Source organism: Rhinopithecus bieti, unplaced genomic scaffold, assembly GCF_001698545.2.
Source record: "Rhinopithecus bieti isolate Rb0 unplaced genomic scaffold, ASM169854v2 scaffold_18745, whole genome shotgun sequence".
Taxonomy (NCBI): domain Eukaryota; kingdom Metazoa; phylum Chordata; class Mammalia; order Primates; family Cercopithecidae; genus Rhinopithecus; species Rhinopithecus bieti.
Window position 1 is genome coordinate 924,030 of NW_016809332.1, and position 19,732 is coordinate 943,761.

The window sequence follows — 19,732 nt, forward strand, 5'->3', positions numbered from 1 at the left end:
AAAAAAAAAAAAAAAAAAAAAAAAAACTCGGGAATTCTTCACTCAGAAAACTAGCTGCTGGTGCTAGGGAAATAGCATTTTGAGCTTTATTATCATGCTCTGGCATACCAGAAATCAATCTCTCTTTTTTTTTCCCCAAAATATGACTTCATTCCTCATTAAATAGTGAGAAATTAATGAAAATTATAGAAAATAATTCAAAGTACTGGTGTGTATAAAGTAGATTCAGAAAGTCCCTCCCTTCTACCACTTAATCTGACTTTCCCAAGAGAAACACTAAGTTGTTTGTTTATTTTTGTCCCGATTATTAGTCATATCCTTCCTATTATAAGGAAGATCAAAAGCTGGAGGAAATCTATTACAGATGAAAAGTATTGCCTGTGAGAACTTCTAATGCACAAATAACCAGGACTATGAGAGTCAAAAATAAAATGTCTCATTTTGAAAATACATCCAATAAAGTTTTGTGTCACGTGCCTTGCTAAATACTAGAAAAGATATGTTAAAAGATACATAGTGATTAGGGAAAGTCATCCTATGATAATTTTGAAAGAAATAATATGATTAAATATTTTATCCTTATAATATAGATGTTTTACACATTAAGCACATAATTTTATTTGATTGACAATGTCACTAAATTATAATATTGTAGAAATACACATTTAATCAAATTAAACAATTTCCCTCTAACTAGACTTACATTTCTTGAGTCAACAGCTGCATACATAATATCCATCCATCCCTTAAACGTGGCCTGTAAGAAAAGTCGTATCATTTTCTTTTTTCCCAAAATTGTAATTTTAGAAAATAAATTGGATAAGAATAATTGATCAAGATTCTATTTGACCTGTATTCAATATAGGCATATAAATAAGCTTGAAATTTGTTTGTACTTTTTAGGCAATGTTTTATGATATGCATTGAAAATACTTCAACTTTATATTCCTCTATAACATCTTAAGTGCATATTTAACCCCATGTATAATTAAATAATGATCTACTGTAACAATATGCTATCATAAAAGCAATATCGACAATGTTTTACTCTGATGTGGTTATATAAAAATATATCATGTAATTTGATGACAAGATTTCATGTATATAGTATCAGCATCAGACAAGTTCAAAAGTATGCTGCATTATTTATCTGAATGCTTTCTTTTCTACTTATTTTTTTCTAAATGATTATTACCAATCACCAATCATGAGAGTTTATTCTTGAAAACCTTCTTAATATTGTTGAACATACTATTTTGAGGTGATTACTCTATAAGAGGCAGCAGTTTCCTAATCTGAAAACAATATATTCCACTGCATTTCCTTTTTAAAATATTTGTTTTCTATGCCGTTGACACAGTAATCTTGAAACCAAAACTCCTGTACATTTTTTTCAGTTCCTTAGTGCCACAGGCTCTGCCCCTTTCCTGACTATTTTAATAGTCATGAGGATCGTGTAAGTGGATTGTGTCCAGGAACTAGTGGATATTTAATACTGCAGTCAGTTAAATAGCTGAATGAATTCTTATGAGTGCATAGCAGACACAATAGTCTTAATTGGAAAGTTTTCATTTGCAAGAGAGGAAAGTCTCTCTCTTTCTCTGTCTACACACACACACACACACACACACACACACACACACCTTTTTAATCCCCCTTGGGGCCAGCACTTCTTTCCTCAGAGTAGGAAGGGAGGAAAACAACAGTACCTACATAAAACACCCAGTGACAAAGGACTTGTGCTGTGCTACCAAATGCATAGTCGGGAGACAATGAAGTTTTTAGAACTATCATGTTTCCAGCCTGGGGCAGAAAAGATCATTCAATCATGGTAAGAGGAATCTAGGCAGATGGGCCTAAGGAAGTATTTGTAAACACTGAGGAAGAAGAATTTTATTTTATTATTGTATAGTATTATATCATTTTTATATAGTTTTAGTGCATCTATATAGAGTTCCTAAAATGTATATGCATTTTGTTTCAATTGCTTTTCAAAATATACTCATTTTTTTAATTGACAAATTAAAAATGAATATATTTATGTTGTACAAAATGATGTTTTCAAATATACGTATATTGTGGAATGGCTACCTCAAGCTAAGTAACATATATATCATTTCATATACTCATTTTTTGTGATGAGAAAACATTATATCTACTCTCTTAGCTATTTTCAAGTATATGTTATTATTAACTATAGTCACCATGCTTTACAATAGCTCTACAGAATATATTCCTCCTGTCGAACTGAATTTTGTATCCTTTGACCAGCATCTCCCATCATCCTACAGCCCCTGGTGATTGTCATTCTGCTTTCTGCTTCTATGAGTTTGTGTTTTTTAGATTCCGTATACAAGTGACATCATGTATCATTTGTCTTTCTGTGCCTGGCTTATTTCACCTAATATCCTCCAGGTGAATCCATGTTGTATAAAAGGACAGGATTTCCTTCTTCCTTTAAGACTGAATAGTATTTCTTTGTCTATGTCTATAGATGTGTGTGTGTGTGTATCCACACACACACACACACACACACACATATATATGTATACATCCAATAAGTTTTTAAATGATTATTACCAATCACCAATCATGAGGGCTTATTTTGAAAATCTTTTAATACTGTTGAACATACTGTTTTAAGACACTCTGTAAAAGAAGCAGTTTCCTAAACTGAAAACAAATACATTCAAGTGCATTTACTTTTTGAAATACTTTTTCTGTTGTGTGGACACAGTAATTCTGAAAACAAAAGTCTTGTACATTTTCTCAGTTTCTTAGTACCATAGGCTCTGCCCCTTCCCTGACTACTTCTATATACACACACACATATAGACATACACTTTCTATATATATGTGCATATAGATATACACATATACAGTGTGTGTATATATATCTATATGTGTGTATATAGAAATATGTGAGTGTATAATATACATATAATATATATAGTAATTCTGAAAACAAAAGCCTTGTACATTTTCTCAGTTACTATGTATATTATATGTGTGTATATATATACACACACACACAATTTTCTTTATCCATTTATCTTTTGATGGCCAATTAGGTTGTTTCCACATTTTGGCTATTGTGAATAGTGTTGCAGTGAGTGTGAGAGTGCAGATATCTCTTTGACATGTTGATTTAATTTCCTTTGGATATATACACAGTAATGGAATTGCTGGATCACATAGTAGTTATATTTTTAGTTTTTTGAGGAACCTCCTTACTGTTTTCCATAAAAGCTATACTAATTTATATTCCTGCCAACAATGTACAAGGGTTCCCTTTTCTTCACATTCTTGCCAACATTTATTGTCATTTATCTGTTTGATAATAGCCATTCTAACAGGTGGATATCTCATTATGAGGAAGAAGAACTTTACACCCATTTTAATTACACATCATGGAAAATAGCAAAGTGATTACTTACTACTTGAAGTAGAGACAGATATCCAAGTCCCACGTTATCAAAGTTTACTTTCACATTTTTCCACCTGGCAGTTTGATTGCTCTCAATGAGAGCTTTGCACTCACTGTAGTTGTTAACCACGCTTACATCGAACATCTCTCCAGTGGTGTAGTTAATACAATGGTAAAACTTGCCAGCAAAGAGATTCACTCCCATTATACTGAATATTAGCCAAAAGATCAGACAAACCAGAAGTACATTCATGATAGATGGAATGGCTCCTAAAAGAGCATTTACAACAACCTGGCACAGGATGAGAAGGAAGAATAAGTGAAAAGCCGACAACAAATATTTACTTATTTTAAACATTATTACAAAACAGTCAAATGATTAAAAGAATCTGTTTCAATTGAATATTGGGAAGAAACTGGACTCTAATAGCTCCAACTAAGAATTTTAAAATTATAAATCAGAAGACTATACAAGGAATTTTATATTGGAGAATGGTTTCTCAAGAGGTAATAATATACATGTAGCAAATTTACCTCAAAGGATGGAACTAACAGTAAATGCCAAAAATAATTAGGAGTATAAATAGTGACATGAATGTAGAAGTCAACAACACTTTAAAAAAAATCACACAAACCATACAATTTGCTGTCCAAAATTTGAGAGTAAAAGAGACCACTTGGGGATCAAATTCTACACAGAAAATACAAAAAGTATTCTTGTACTGAAAGTTTGATACCTTTTGTTTATTAAGCCTTCTACTGCAAAAACTTTTCTTTCAAATTGGTAAAGTAAAAGAATTTAACAGCTAATAACTCTTTTCTATGTAACCATGCATATACAGACACTCACAGACACACATCTACACACACCATTCATCTCTGGTTGTGATTGTAACATGCAGATGAAGTCTAAGTAATTACTTTCAAATATTACAAAAAGTATCATTTTTAAAAAATCCCCTTTGAATCAGTTAAAACCACCGAGACAAGACATCATCATTTTCTAGGTGGTGGGGTATGTGGTCTCAGGTTTTGTGCCTCAGGGGATGACAAATGTCAGCAGAAACTCCTCTGTTCTTTTGTACCACCCTTCTAAATGAGCGTTAGATTTCCAGTTGACCTACTTTTTAGCCATCTCAGCCTGTGTTTAAGAACTAAAAGGCCATTCAAACATCAAAGGGCTCAAAGTGTATCATAGCGGAGTAGTGAAGAAATGATGAGTAATGATTTGGTAGGCTTAAACTACAGCGAGTAGGATTTCCTGCACATTTATAAATGAAGTGAACATAAATAATCTTGATTCAAATCAGCAGCATAACTATAGAGATTTTTCCACCAAGTGAAAACTAGCTAATTAGAAACAGTCCCTCTGGCATTATTATACTCTGTGAGTGACTCCAGCAGTGCCAAGTATTATGGACATCTGGTAAATATTATTTTTGATTGATTAGCTATGTCAGTATGAATATGTGGGACACAAATTCTCCATAAATTTGACATTTCTATGATACAAAGTGTCAGTCTGCTCTCAATAATAATTCTGACAATTTCTAAGGCATTCAGTCTTACCCTCATTCCTTCAAATCGGGACAAGGCTCTCAGTGGCCTCAGAGCTCTTAATGTTCTGAGGGATTTGATGGCACCAAGTTCTGAGTAACCCAAGGCATTTGCAGTTAAGCTAACCAATGAGACCTACACAGAAAAAGCAATACAATTTTCTTATTTACATACAAAAACGTCTACACAGTTCAGCCTTGCTCTATGCAATGAATTAGTTATTCTCAAGCTTTCATGAATTTCAAAATCACCCAGGGGTCTTGTTAAAAACACCAATAGCAGAGTCTGACTTAGTAAGTTTGGGGAAAGGCCTAAGAATTTGCATTTCCACAGGTTCCCAGGGTGAAGTTAAAGATACTAGTCTGTGAACACTTATAAAAAAGAAGCCCATATATGTGTTCTTTTTTAAGATTCTTGGTAGGAAATGTTTTAAAAAATAAAAGTAAAGAAACAAAAGAGAGAAAATGTGATCTTCCTCTACAGATCTGTAAAACTTATTTCTGTATCATTTCTAATAATATTGAGCAGATCTGAAATGGAAAGAAACATTTGATACATAAGTAAACTATGCAAACCACTGATGAATATGAGCATGAACACATTTAAGTCTAGGCCTCTAAAAAGCAGCTTTGACTTTTTACAAATTTCAGTGTGAAGGGCATGATATCATTAATTAGGTCAGGCAAAATTAGTGAATAAAAAAAGTTGAGATTTTATGATAAATTAGAAATTGCAAGAACAATGTTGTCTTTAGTTATTCATACAGATGACCAATGTAGTTGATAAAATTATAAAGTCTTAGCTAAAAGGAAAAGAAAACTGGTCACGGGGACATACACATGTCCAATTTCCTTTGAAAACATATAGAAAAATTATTAAAATTATATAAGCTAAGTAAAGATATTTTGTTCTAAAGTGCACCTGAATTTCAAAAGCAGGTAAATAAAAATAAATATGCAATATAGTTTTGCAGAATATGGCGTTTTTTTTAAGCAAAATAAGTGAAGCACATTGAAAGTTGTTACAAAAAACAACTTATTCAAAACAATTTTGCACGTGCAATTTGAAAGTGAAGCCTCTTGAATACAGAAAACAATGAGCTATAAAATTATGTCTTACATAGTTCATATAGTTCCCTTAAAATCCAAACTTTTAGGCTTTGTAAGTCCCTTCTGAACAGATAATTGAAAAATAGTTTCTGAATTATCATGAATGGTGAAGCTTTTCTGTATTTAAGATATGAGGACCTGTAGTACTTTACCTTCTCTGAAGACAGAACCAAAAAGAGATAAGCATAAGTTAAAGGATGAAAGATAAAAGTTAGACAGAGGAAAATATTCTGAATGGGGTAGTATTTACTGACTGAAAAGAGGTTGTAAAATATTCAATTTTATGTGACTTGTGTAGCTAAATGTGAAAAAGGAGCTACATATAGGCCTTCTCTTTCTGGGACATTGCAGCAATCTCCTAATTGGTGTTTTAATCTCTAAATAATCTCCTTTCTATTCCATCATTCACACCTCCACCTAACTTCCCTCCCTAAAAGAACAAGTTGGTCTTGTCACTTCCCTATACGTAATTCTTCAATAGCTTCCTCTTTATTAAATCATAAGTCCAAATTTCCTTGGATGGCACCTCAGGTTCTTCAAACTCTTCTCTAACTTATCTTTCTTACCTTATCATCCCATTACAAAGGCTTACCTCACCCTATCTACTTGTTTCTGGAACCCGCCCTGCATGTCATGCACCAATGTGTTAACGAATCCATGTTCCTCCCTGCTGCGGGAAGTCAGGAACCCCGAACGGTGGGACTGGCTGAAGCCATGGTAGAACAGAAATTGTGAAGATTTCATGGACATTTATTAATTCCCCAAATTAATACTTTTATAATTTCTTATGCCTGTATTTACTTTAATCTCTTAATCCCGTCATCGTCATCTTCTTCGTAAACTGAGGAGGATGAACGTCGCCCCAGGACCCTGTGATTGTGTCAACTGCACAAATTGTAGAGCATGTGTGTTTGAACAACACGAAATCTGGGCATCTTGAAAAAAGAACAGGTTAACAGCGATGTTCAGGGAACAAGAGAGGTAACTTTGAACTGGCCGCTGGTGAGCCAGAACAGAGCCATATTTCTCCTCTGTCAGAAGCAAATAGGAGAAATATTGCTGAATTCTTTTTCTCAGCAAGGAATATCCCTGAGAAAGAGAATGCACCCTGAGGGTGGGTCTATGAATGGCCCTCTCAAGGCCTGCCGTCTTTTATGGTGGAAGCGGAAGGGGTGAAAAAAGCCCCGGTTTCCTGTAGGCTCCCAGGCGTATTAGGAGGAGGAAATTCCCGCCTAATAAATTTTGGTCAGACAGGTTGTCTGCTCTCAAACCCTGTTTCCTGATAAGATGTTATCAATGACGATGCATGCCGGAAACTTCATTAGCAATTTTAATTTCGCCTCATCCGGTGGTCGTGTGATCTCGCCCTGCCTCCATTTGCTTTGTGACATTTTATTACCTTGTGAAGTATGTGATCTCGGTGACCCACACCCTCCTCATGCACTCCCTCCCCTTTTGAAAATCGCTAATAAAAACTTGCTGGTTTTACAGCTGGGGAACATCGCGGATCCTGCCGACATGTGATGTCTGCCCCGGACACCCAGCTTTAAATTTCTCTCTCTTGTGCTCTTTCCCTTTATTTCTCAACCCAGCTGAGACACTTAGGAAATAGAAAAGAACCACGTTAAACATGGGGAGCTGGTTCTCCTGATACCTCCCTCAGCTGTGCCTGCTGGCATTCACATCTCTCAAGCTCCAGCTCACACTCCACTTCCCTCTTGAAGCCTTTCCTCCTCCCTCAAGTAAAGAGGTAACATTTCTTGCCCCCCAGGTCACTGGATGCAGAATCACGTGACTAGGACATGGGCCCTGCAATCTGTGTCCTCCTTCCTGTGCCTGTGGGCACAAGAAGCACAACAGCAAGAAGGCCCCTCAGTGCCCCTCAAGCCTGGCACCAGCCACAAGGGACTGGGGCAACATCAGGGCATCTTTGCGGGGAGAGGGGGGGAAAAAAAAGAGGTGGCACTTCTAATACAGGTGTCGACTTACTGTGTGCACATCTGTCCTCACTTTTCAACTGTAAGCTCCTGCAGGACTAGAAAAATTACTTATTTATATTTGTATCTTTCATAATGAAATAGATGAGCAAATAAGCATATTTGATTTAAAGCAAAGTATCGATCAGTTTAATATACTATCATAATAGTTTTCTTAAATCTAAAAAGGTAAATATCAGAGTACTTTGGGTAATATGATCATTAGCTGCAGGACAACTAGATTTCTCTTAAGAGCTTCCTTATATCCAAGTAGTGTTGACTTAATACTTTTACCCTTACATTGATATATTAAGTTTCAGATATTTTTATTATGGATTTGCCAACCTATGATAGGTACATACAGAGAATAGAGAAAAGAAATAGTATCATACATAATCCCATTATACAAATAAAAGTGGTTATAGTTTTGGTGCATTTTATATTATTTGTAATGTCCAGACACATGTAGTTTTAAATATTATTTGTGGTCTTCCTTTATTGCCAAAGACTGTTAATGTAATTCTGTATGTAACCTTTACATGTTTAATAGTAGTAGTACATTTAATAGTAGATTTACCTCATATTCAATTATACAAAAATCGTCATATTTTAGTACTTCATCTTATTTTATTTTAACACCAATGTAGTTTAATAAAACCTTTGGCTGCTTGGTCAATAGCCAATTTGCTTCTATATCATACAAATCAAGTGTCTCTTGCTTTTTTGGACTTTCAAATTTCTTTGTAATTAATGATTCATCTGTGTGACCCAAACTCAATAGGCTCTAGTGATGACAAAGATACTAATGTCAAAGATGCCTGTGAAAAATTTAAATACAGTTATTTTGTAAAATGTGAGCATGCAAAAAGCAAAATTTCTAAATTCATATTTTATTTTGCATAACTTGAAATTTTAAATATTAATTGGAAATTAAATGAATAAGTATAGTATGATGGCCTTTGACTTTTATCTATGAATGTATGTGTATTTATGTTTTGGGGCATCCTCTCACTGTGAAATGAGAAACATAATTCATATTTGGGCTGATACAGTGTTACTGAGTGCCTATACTGTGCCAGGCACCATTGCTAGAACTAATACATATATGCCAACGAATAAAGCAGCAAAGTGCAGCATACTCACATCAACAATCAGGAAGTCTAGCCAGCACCAGGCATTGGTAAAATACACTTGAAAACCATATGCAACCCACTTTAGCAGCATTTCCAGGATGAATATGTAAGTGAAAACCTTGTCAGCATATTCTAACATGGTCTTAATGGTTTTTCGCTGCTCAATGTATATATCTTCAAAGGCCTGTAAGTCAAAAAATTCTATTAAATTTTATGATCAGAAACAGTCTGTAATTGATGATTTCTTAGAAAAGGAAATGATGCAAGCTTTTATCAGGTGCCTAAGGCTGGAAGGTTTAATGTTTCCCATGGCTGAATTTTACTTCATCATTATCTGATCATAAATGACTGCTGACTGGGCATTTCAGTCAACCCAGGGTTTCAGTAATTTTTAAATTTTGGTCTCAGGGTACCCCCAAAGAGCTTAAAGCTTTTGAGAGACTGCCAGCTGCTTCTCTCTCGATCAGGAGTCAGTGGAACGCCTGGGAGTGGATTGGTCTCATTCAGTGCAGACTCAATGGAACACACCCTCTAGTAATACAGACATAAAGCAGGGAGGTCCCTCAGCCGATGGAAAGAGGAAAGGATTGTCATTGCTCACTTTCTTGTCTCTCTCTCTCTCTCTCCCCCTCTCTCTCTGTCTGTGTGTGTGGGTGGGTGGGTGTATGTTTGGAAATTCCCTTTGACAGAATTTTGCAGAGCCTTTGGGAAAGAGTGGGTAACTCATCTGCAGGAACTCCTGAGGCTTCTGGAATGAAAGGACTATTTATCTAACTTGATCTTCCTATCAGAAAAATTATCAGGAAAATCTGGCAGCCTGGATTAAAGACAAAGGAACATTTTCCTTTTTAGATAACAAGAATCAGGGCTTGTAACCAGAGCTCCATACAAGGACCGAAAGGTTTCTGGGCTTTGCTTATAGCTGAGGCTGTAGACCCTCCAGGAGCCAGCCACTGTGCCAACACATTGTGCAATTTGGTGAGCACTGAATGGGTGTAACTGAGAACAAAGAGCTCCTACAGCAAAGGTACTAGTCACTGATGAGACTTCATAGTTCTCTCTCTACTTGGCTTTAGAAAGCACATCTGGCAAGGTGCAGTGGCTCACCTCTGTAGTCCCAGCACTTCAAGAGGCCAAGACAGGCAGATCTCTTGAGGCCAGGAGTTCGAAACCAGCCTGGCCAACATGGCGAAACCCAGTCTCTACTACTTAAAATACAAAAATTAGCCAGGTGTGGTGGCTCACGCCTATAATCCCAGCTACTTGGGAGGTTAAGGCACAAGAATGGCGTGAATCCAAGAGGTGGAGGCTGCGGTGAGTTGAGATCAAACCACTGCACTCCAGCCTGGGCAACAGCAAGACTCTGGCTAAAAAATAAAAAAGTAAAATTAAAAAAAAAGGTAAAGAAAATTAAGCATGGCAGATCCTCTTTAAACTGAGTATATGGCAGGACACAGGATTCTTACTCAAATCAGAATTCGGCTTAGAGGCCTCCAGATCCAATGCAGCAATTCTCCTAATGAAATCAACTCACGAAACACTCTAGTAATTATTAAATTGAAACAGTAAAAGGAATGCAGCCACATTTGTATAACCAATTAAGAAAATAGGTCGGCCGGGCGCGGTGGCTCAAGCCTGTAATCCCAGCACTTTGGGAGGCTGAGACGGGCGGATCACGAGGTCAGGAGATCGAGACCATCCTGGCTAACACGGTGAAACCCCGTCTCTACTAAAAAATACAAAAAACGAGCCGGGCGAGGTGGCGGGCGCCTGCAGTCCCAGCTGCTCGGGAGGCTGAGGCAGGAGAATGACATGAACCCGGGGGGCGGAGCTTGCAGTGAGCTGAGATCCGGCCACTGCACTCCAGCCCGGTTGACAGAGCGAGACTCCATCTCGAAAAAAAAAAAAAGAAGAAAATAGGTCACATCATTTTCATTATATTAATATTTTGATCCAGTTGATCATTTCATTGAATGAAATCAGACTTAAGTTTGTAATGCCATCACTTTTCTGCTAGTCAGTAATTAAGTTAGTCTACTTCTTATCATTCACTGTGGTTGGCAATAGTGAATCAGTGTGAAGAAGACAGAGGAGTCCCCTGCAGCATGGAGTTTATGTAAAACAATTTTGATAGGAACAGGAGGCAGAGAAATTCTGGGCAGAAGAGAGCAGGTACCTGGCAAGGGCCCCACCCTCAAGCCTGGAACCGTGACCCAAAGTGAGAATATACATCCTTGTTTTCCCACTTAAATGTTGCCTTTTCCAAAACAACCCATGGTGCACCCTGCCCCCATCCCATGCCTATGTGAACCCCAGAACTCAGCAGGCAGACAGGAGGAACAGCTGGACATTGGAGACTACAGTTGGACATCAGAAAGAAGTGGCTTGACATCAGAGGGACAGCTCGACAGCACAGCTTCGGAGAGGAGTCTGGCTGGGATGGCCAGACTCCAGGGGAAGATTACCTTCCTGCTCCGTCCCCTTTCAGCTCCCCTTCCCTCTGAGAGCCACTTTCACTGGTAATAAAATCCCCCATATTTACCATCCTCAAGTTGTTTATACAACCTCATTCCTCCTGGACACCGGACATGAACTTGGGTACCACAAGTGTGGGTGCAAAAGGCTGTCACACTGACCCTCCACTGAACTGTTAACATTTAAGCCATCCATGGATGGCAAAGCCAAAAGGACACTGTAACACTTTCTCTGGGGCTTCAAGGATCCCAGGCACCCTCCCGTAGATGCTCCCGTGGGACCGGTATGGAGTTCACTCTTGCCGGTGCCCAAATGCCCTCGCCTTGGCTCCTGCACCCACTCACCTGCGCTCCCCCTCTTGCGAGGGGTGGAGCAGTGAGTGAGTGTAGTTCACTCCTACCCGCGCCCATGCACTCTAGTTCTCACCTGCAAAGGGGTCAGGGAAATACCGTGCTTCAGTTTGATATTTAGCTGATAATCCTACATCAAGTCTACATAACCAGTCTTAATAAGAACTGCCTCTGATGACTAAAAGTCAGAAAGATCCTTCTTTAAACATAAGAAACCCGAATGATCTGAGTTCGGTTCCACCTGAGGGCTACTCCAGACAGAGTAATAAAAATTGCTATTTACTGAGCCTCTCATACTGTGCTAAACACATCACACATATTTCTTCTCATTCTTACAAACATCTTAATTTAAAAACGGGTAATATGAGTTGATTGAAGGGAAAGGGAAAAGATTTCAGGTGAAACATGAAGGAGTGGATCGTGCATCACCTACCAGAGCCCCACTGCTCAGCAGAATCATGAAGACAATGAAGGTTTCGAACCAATTGTGCTCCACTATCTTATAGCATGTTTTCCTCAAATTCCACCAGAGTTTCCCTTTGCCTTCTTCTATGCTTATCTGACAACACTTGAACTTCCGTACACAGTCTAAAATATGTGGAAAAAAACAAAGAAAACAAATTACTCTTTGATTAGGTATATTTGTGTTGTAGGAGATTCATCTACAACATTACCTGATAATACATTGTAAATAACATTAATTTTTAAGATAGCTTCCACTTACAGAAGCTATCTTAAAATCATCTATATGGCTTTTAATCATTTGTTTAATAAATATTTTATGTTGATAGCACTACTATAATGGATTACATTACATTATAAAAACACAATATATAAAAAATAGAAGAATCAAAAGGAAAAGAAAGTTACCAAAAGTTGATATTTCCATCCGGTCCTTATCCTATGAGTGTAATTCCACTCTATATGGACATTTTACATATTTGAATTCTGATTAGTTCACTTAATGGTATAACTATTTCCCATCTTTATTATAAGTAAATAAATTTGTGAAAGATTTCATAGTATTTCTCTAAATATGATTACTAGAATTAATATAACTATTTCACTGTTTTTTTTTTTTTTTTTTTTGAGACGGAGTCTCACTCTGTCGTCTAGGCTGGAGTGCAGTGGTCTGACTTTGGCTCACTCACTGCAGCTTCCGTCTCCCAGGTTCAAGTGATTCTCCTGCCTCAGCCTCACGAGTAGCTGGTATTATAGGCATATACCACTACGCCTGGTAGAGATGAAGTCTCACCATGTGTACCTGGCTGGTATTGAACTCCTGACCTCAAGTGATCCGCCTGCCTCGGCCTCCCAAAGTGCTGGGATTACAGGCATGAGTTGCCGTGCCCGGCCCAATTCCACTATTATTGAATACTTTGTTTGCTTTAAATCTGGCCATTATCAATAACAATCTAATAAACACCTTTTATAATTTCTGGATTGCTGGATCAAAGGCTCTTCAACAAATACTTATTGAGTATCTACTATTGTCAAAAAATTGAATAGAGCAAATTATACTACTATAACATGTAAAACATAGCCTTACCCTTAAAGAATGCACATTTTAAGTTGGGCAATTTGTCTACAATTCTATAGTTATGGAAAGAAACAATTATCACAAAATAAAGTATTATGAGAGTTTTCTGGTAAACTTTAATTTTTGAGCTTTATGGAGGAAATGGATTTGGATCTTGAAGGATATGTAAGAGCCATATGTATAAAATGAAGCTGTAAGAATGGAGAAATAATAATATAAGTCAAACTTAGTGACAAGAAAGTCTGTGAGTTGCGCAGAAGGAAATAGAAGTCAAAACTTGAAAAGCAGTTTAAAGCCCAGAGTTTTAGGTGGTTTGATACACAGCATTGCTATCACAATATATAACTGATCCATACCTCAAACAACATAATTTTAGTTTTCTTCAGAAAATCCTTTTGCAATTACTCCAGTGACATGTTGCCCCATATCACATGACTCATAGTATATTTTGGCATTTTTATGATCTATCTTCTTTCAGAAATAATAAAAAAAATTTGGCCTTGACTGAAACAGGAGCTGTTACTTAAGGACAAATTTAAATGTACACTTATCAATTAGTACCCGTTATAATATCACAAAATAGTGCATAATAAATTACTTCTCTCACTTTCTTATTTATTTAATTTTTAAACCTAAAGAGAGATGTGTGTGATTTGGCTTTCTCTCCTGTAAGATATTTCAGAAGGCCACAGAAAAGCCTTTTAGTAATATTTCTTAGAGTTAAAATGATTCATAAAATGAAAATATCTAATTACATAAATTAAACTTTGCCTTTTAAAAGCTGCATTGTTTTTTCAAATGGCAAATGCAAAAAAAAACACAAAAAACAAATAAATGAACAGTTGTTGGATAGGTACAGATGATTACTAGATAGATAGATGGATAGATAGATAGATACATATGATAGATAGATAGATAGATAGATAGATAGATAGATAGATAGATAGATAGATAGATAATAGATGGTAGACAGATAGACAGACGTTTAAATAAATAGGAAAAAATGGATAGATAAGAGGATACTCAAGACCACATATGTTATTGTTTTGCTTACCTTCTGTAAAACAGGCTTCAGGTTCAAGGGATTCCTCAGGTTCAACCTCAGGTTGTTCTCCCTCGGCAGGAGCTCCTATATCAACCGTGCTGCCTTCAGATGAACTAGTTGCATTTAGCTTCTGAAAATCAATCCCACAAAAAATCACATTTAATTATTTTCTTTAATCTAAATGTAAAAATTAATTAGGTGTGCCCCCCCATCTTCTGTATGCATTTTCTTGATCTGTAATTTAAGAATAACTTAAACATAATGCCAATCCGCTTTGGTAAAGGTCGGGGGTCACAAGATTAGATACAACACCATAGTATTTTTTTTCTTTAAAATATGGTGCTAACAACTGAAATAACTTTTGTTTGAGCCTATGTATAGCGATTCTGAAAGAAAATCCTGCAGAAAGCTTATGTAAGCTGCCAGAGTCATATAATCATCTGTGATCTTGCTTTTGTACATTAGCTGCAAATGGTTTGCAAACAGTTTGTTTTATTCTAAAATTGTGACCCAACCAATGAAAGCTGCACAAGTGTATTTTCATGTCAAATTCAGAAAAGATTTGGTCAAATGCACATAAACAGCAACCATCTAAATTTATCCACTTTTCATTGACATGAAAACATATACCAGATTGTTATTAAATATATTCTATAATTTTCTAATTCCAAAAAGAGCAGCACATTGTTAGCTATATAGCAAGAGCTGTTATTTTGCATTCTCTTTGGCCAATGCACTCCTGTGTTTCATTGTGCATTTGGAAACTACTTGTTACTCTGGCACTCTTACCTGCCCTGTTAGTACAGGCAGAAATGAATATTTAGTTGTTCTTTTGTTTTCCTTTAGGATAAATGAAATATTACCAAAAGAAAAATATAATAGAAGTTGTTTTATATCTTGAAATGCAATAAACTTTAGCCAGGTCGGTCCATTCCTGGGATCAGCATACACAAAGGGATCCCAGTGTTCAACCTGGTTTTAAAACGCTCTAGGAATGATGCAGGGCCAGGTGTGAGTGCCACACAAGAATCAGAGTAGTTTGGGCCACAGCATTCTCGGACCTGTTACAATGTTATTACCATGAGTGCATAACATTAGGAAATGGTTGAGCTGATAAGAGCTACTTTATAAAAAGGATGAAGTAAGCACATGATAAAATGCACACTGAAGTATGTTAAACTAGAATAAAATGGATGCTGTAGTCAGTACTGGAAATGTTATATTTATATTTGGGCATAGGATTATGTGGATTTTCTCTAGAAAGATGGTTTCTTTATTTTATGAAAATAATTTTCTTTATATAAAATATTTTCTTAGCATAGTGATGCTGATGACTTAAAAAATATTGATGTATGATATACATGAGATTAAAAATGATTCTGTCTCTCGTAATTTAACAATACCAATGATAGAAGCATAAATATTAGATACTTCTGCCTGCTTTGAGTTAGAGAATTATTTTTTAATTTCTCCAAAAAAGTTAAATCAATGATTATATATTATAAGGTGCTTGAAGATTGTTGATTTCTTATTTTAATTTATCAGGTATATCAAATTACCAGAAAAATAATCCTAATATCTTTGTCATTAAAATTTGAATATATTTGTTCTCAGATGAAACATTACATGTTTTTCTAATTTCCTATCCTTTGGATTGGAATCTTTCTGAGATAAGTATAACTATGTTTCTATACATGTAATAGACTAAAAAATGACTTAAAAATCTTCTCATTTTAATATATCTAATTCACACAAAGCTGTTATGCTATTAGGGACCTGATAATACTGATCTTATCACTTGCAGCCTGTTGGAAAATAACATAGGTAATCAGAAAAACTGAAGCTTAGTCACATCTGATGGAAGTATAGACAATCCACGATAGGAAATGAAAAATATTCCTTTTAAGAATAAGGTCCACACTGTAAACACAGAACAGGGTAAGACTTGGGGTGACCTCAAGGGAAAAATGAGGATCCATATTCAGGGTTCCGCAAATGCTCAGGCTGACATTGCTGGATGACTGTATCAGAGCTTACTTACATCAGTGCTAAGTATGTTACAGGTCTTAATAAATTTTGCTTAAAAAAAAATGAATGAGTGAATAAATGAATGAAAGACATCATAACATAATGAAGTCTAGCCCTTGACAGTGATTGGGAGAAGTCACCAGACAGCATATTATAGAAGATATTCAGTAAAATGTGCAAAAGTTTACATAGGATTCTTGTAACATCAGTTATCACCCCTGCTGCCAAGTATCTGAGTTGCTAATACTTTAAATGACTTTGGGAAGACTTTTGCCATCACACCATTTCTTTCTTCACTGTCTATTTTGCAACAATCATGCTTCCTTGCTTTCATAAAGTCTCCCCAATAAATCTGGACTCCTAATTTCTTCCATACATCTTCACTCACCATACGTACCCTAGGCTGTTCACCAACCTTTTCATGGCTTATCATACATCTTAAACCTTGATAATGTATGGGTGAAATTATTTCAGACAAATGGATTCTGGGTACTTTAACATGTTTGTAAGACATTTGGGGGCAGAAGCCATGTACTCTAGGCCCAATGGATAATACATCAATATGGGTAATAAGAATAATACACATGTACTCTAGGCCATATGGATAATACACCAATATAGTTCAATACAAGGAACAGACTTTGAATTGCTAAAATGCTGTTCATTAAGTATTGAATGAATGAATGAATTGCTAGATACACTGTCTGTTTTCAACAGCCTGTTCAAATGAGCAATTTGTCAAATAGTTTTATCCAAGGTTAAAATCAGAGAATATCAAACAGAGCTTGCTGTACTTGGCTGAAAAATGAGAAGCATGTTGAGGTTTTTATTAAAATTGCTTTTTTTATTCATTTTTTCTGGAATTTCAAATTATAAAAGACATCCCTGTATTTTCTCTTATTTAAATAACATTAAAAGTAGAAGAATTAACATTGCTCCCTTTCATTTTAGTGCACTACCTTAGTTCTGATGTAGAATTAATAGATACCTTTTTCCTAAAGCCAAATATTTATCTATTGAAAGGTCAAGTTTTACTTTTTCCAAGGTTCAATTCAAAAGTATTTTGTGTTTCTAGAAAATGCATCTCATCAGACTTAATTTTTTGAAGGAAAGATCATATTTTTGTCATCCTTGTACCCCTAGCACCAATGTTTGTGTTTAATAAATGTTGGGTAAATGAATGAATGATCAGTGTGAGGACTCTTTTATCCAACCACTAACTACTAACACTTCCTATGTGATATTTACTTTCACATTCAAAAGAATACACTTAATATTCTCTCTTAATTGCAGAGTAACACAAATCTTTCAAGATTCTGAGTTGCGTGGGCAATGATGAACAACTCTTAGAACTAGGAGTACTGTCTTAAAACCAGTCTGCCAATTAATCAGACCTAATGTGAGTGTATGAGGTGAACTGTAGTTTAACTGTGGAGTCAGGAAAACTATTCCTGAATCATTTTGACAGCGTTTTCCCTCTTTTCACTCTGTACAAGGATCTATAGCCCTAGTGATGAATGAAGCCTCTTTAAGGAATGCAATCTCATCCTTCCCCACCGTCCTCTGAAGTGGAGCAGCACAGGATCTGTCACATGTGTTACTTGAATACTTTTCTGCTTGTGGTACTTGATTTACAAACAACAGAGAATCTAAGCTACACTTTGATCCTTAACGTCAGCCAATCCATTAATTATTTAGAGAAGGAAATGTGAGTTTTATCAACTTGTCAAAAGTTATAGCGAATCAGTGGTTGGATTTCAGATCTGCGGCAACCCATTCTGCCATGATTCTCTAAAGAATCTTTTTGATGATTCAAAAGTAAACCCAATGTTTACCAATTTAAAACATTTAGTAGACTAGATATGTAATTAAATATTGTAGGTTCAAGATAGTGCTTATGATATTGTTGATTTCCATGTTTTAAAACCATGAACTTTAGTATTAATTCAAGTTATATTCATAATTGTTAATATGTTTTAATGTAGAGGAGAGCTAAATACACATTGGAATATTTCATGAACAAGAATTTTTCTTTAAGCAATGATCTTGAAACATAGGCAGGAAATTCTGATTTATAAAGCCCTTCTTGATAACATCAATTAAATGACTTTCTTAAAATTACATTCCAGGCAAATATCATAATATTATAAAATATGCTGACTAAAGCAGTTAAAATGTGTAAAAGCCCATAAAATAAAATTAATCAAATTAGGAATATAAAAAATTCAGCTTCCTTTAAGTTCATAATTACGATGAACCTAACTGTAATACATATTCACCAATTAGAACTGTGAGATGATCATTATGCGAAATTGTTACAACTCATACACTTAAGAATTTTCAAATAAAGAGTGCCTGTAAATGCTCCAATCTGGTGATAATTCATGGTGAAATGCTACATAAGTAAGTGACAAAAATATGGCTACAAGCAGATGCAGTTTAAAAAGTTCTATATATGTTCCTTTGGTATAATTTGGATATTTAGGTTCACTTTTTATTACCTGTACTTACTTATCAGGAAACTAGTGGACTAACTGATGTTGTTAGTGTAGCCTTGCCTAGTTAAAATTTAACAAAATAAGGATGCCAGGACAATAAAAAAGATCAAATAGGAATAGCCAATTTTATATGCTCTGAAAAGCATTGTCAATCATTTACTTTCAGGTGAAACTATTACTTGAACAATATTTTTGGTGGATACCTAATATTATAGGACTCTTCCTAGTGAAAATCTGCTGTGATTCTTTTATATGCTGGATAATTATAATCAAATTATTTAAGCAGGGGAGAATCATATTTTGCTTAACGATCTAATAAACATCAAGATACAATATTTCATTTTGTATTTTTAGATATTATACTTCCAAGTTATGCTTTCTGCTTTAATAATAAATTACTACTAAATATCAATGTGCCAAATGAATAGTTTTTCTTTAGACAGCAAATGTGAGCAAATACAAGTAAATTATTTTCAAAAATAATGAATCACAACAGAAAATGGAAGAGAAAACATAACTTCCTATTAAATTTTTCATGGGCACACTCGTTTCTCATTATGAAGCTAAGATACATTTTGAAGAAAACATACTTAG

General features: G+C 35.5%; 1 protein-coding gene across 1 annotated transcript in view; it reads right to left on the bottom strand.

Annotated features, from left to right (window-relative positions):
* Positions 1–19,732, bottom strand: part of SCN2A (sodium voltage-gated channel alpha subunit 2) — a 172,276-nt gene that overhangs the window by 14,361 nt on the left and 138,183 nt on the right. Inside the window, 6 exon segments of the mRNA XM_017889182.1 lie at positions 704–757; positions 3,438–3,719; positions 4,997–5,119; positions 9,213–9,386; positions 12,461–12,615; positions 14,622–14,742. Of these exon segments, the coding sequence (XP_017744671.1) occupies positions 704–757; positions 3,438–3,719; positions 4,997–5,119; positions 9,213–9,386; positions 12,461–12,615; positions 14,622–14,742 (909 nt within the window).